Raw genomic sequence first — 819 nt, 5'->3', positions numbered from 1 at the left:
TCTTTCCCTTACAGCCCACCCTGAAAGAGCTGCCCTGCTGTTCGTGTCCAGTGTTTGCATCGGTCTTGCACTCACACTGTGTGCCTTGGTCATCAGAGTGTCCTGCACCAAGGACTTCCGGGAGCTGCAGCTGGCGAGGGAGCACCTGGTGCCAGGAAGCGACAAAGCCGAGGAGGACAGCCAGGATGAGGAGGGGGAGGAGGACTCCTCCGACTCCGATTTTCCGGGGGAACTGTCAGGGTTTCGTAGGACTACATATCCTGTCTACAGTTCCATAGAGGCTGCAGAGCTGGCAGAAAGGATTGAGCGCAGGGAGCAAATCATCCAGGAAATATGGATGAACAGTGGCTTGGACACTTCACTCCCAAGAAACATGAGCCAGTTCTACTGAAAACCGGATGCATCTTGATATGATCACACTTTCTGAAGAGGGAAGGGTTGAGAATGCCCCTCCAGTTCTGTTTCACTCGTACCTTCTATGAAGGAGAACTTGTCATGTCATCCAATACTGGGGAAGCCAGAAAGCTCTTAAAGGGACATTCCAAACTGTTTACAGCGCATTTCAAAATAAATATGGAGGGAAGAAGTCTTGGTTTTCTGTATTTATTTAAATTCATGTCTATATGCTAACAGAACTAGAGTTCACATTTATTGAGCACTTATAATGCCAGGCACTGTTCTAGCTGCTCTTCATGTATTAAGTCATTTACTGCTCACGACAACTTCGGGAGATGGTGCTGTCATTATCGTTTTACAGATGGGTAAACGGAAGATCCCTATCTATCCATAAAAGAATTATACTAATATGCACAATGGCGA

The 819-nt window shown here is 46.9% G+C and overlaps 1 protein-coding gene across 2 annotated transcripts in view; it reads left to right on the top strand.

Annotated features, from left to right (window-relative positions):
* Positions 1-602, top strand: part of EVA1C (eva-1 homolog C) — an 86,729-nt gene extending 86,127 nt beyond the window's left edge. For both annotated transcript variants that reach the window (XM_007447417.1, XM_007447416.1), the window contains exon 8: positions 15-602. In XM_007447417.1, coding sequence (XP_007447479.1) covers positions 15-391 — 377 coding nt within the window. In that variant the 3' untranslated portion in view covers positions 392-602. The remainder of the gene's footprint in view (positions 1-14) is intronic.
* Positions 603-819: the final 217 nt, after the last annotated feature.

Source organism: Lipotes vexillifer, unplaced genomic scaffold, assembly GCF_000442215.2.
Source record: "Lipotes vexillifer unplaced genomic scaffold, Lipotes_vexillifer_v1.1 scaffold689, whole genome shotgun sequence".
NCBI lineage: Eukaryota > Metazoa > Chordata > Mammalia > Artiodactyla > Lipotidae > Lipotes > Lipotes vexillifer.
The sequence above is the reverse complement of the archived record's forward strand: the minus strand, read 5'-3'. Positions and strand labels throughout refer to the sequence as shown.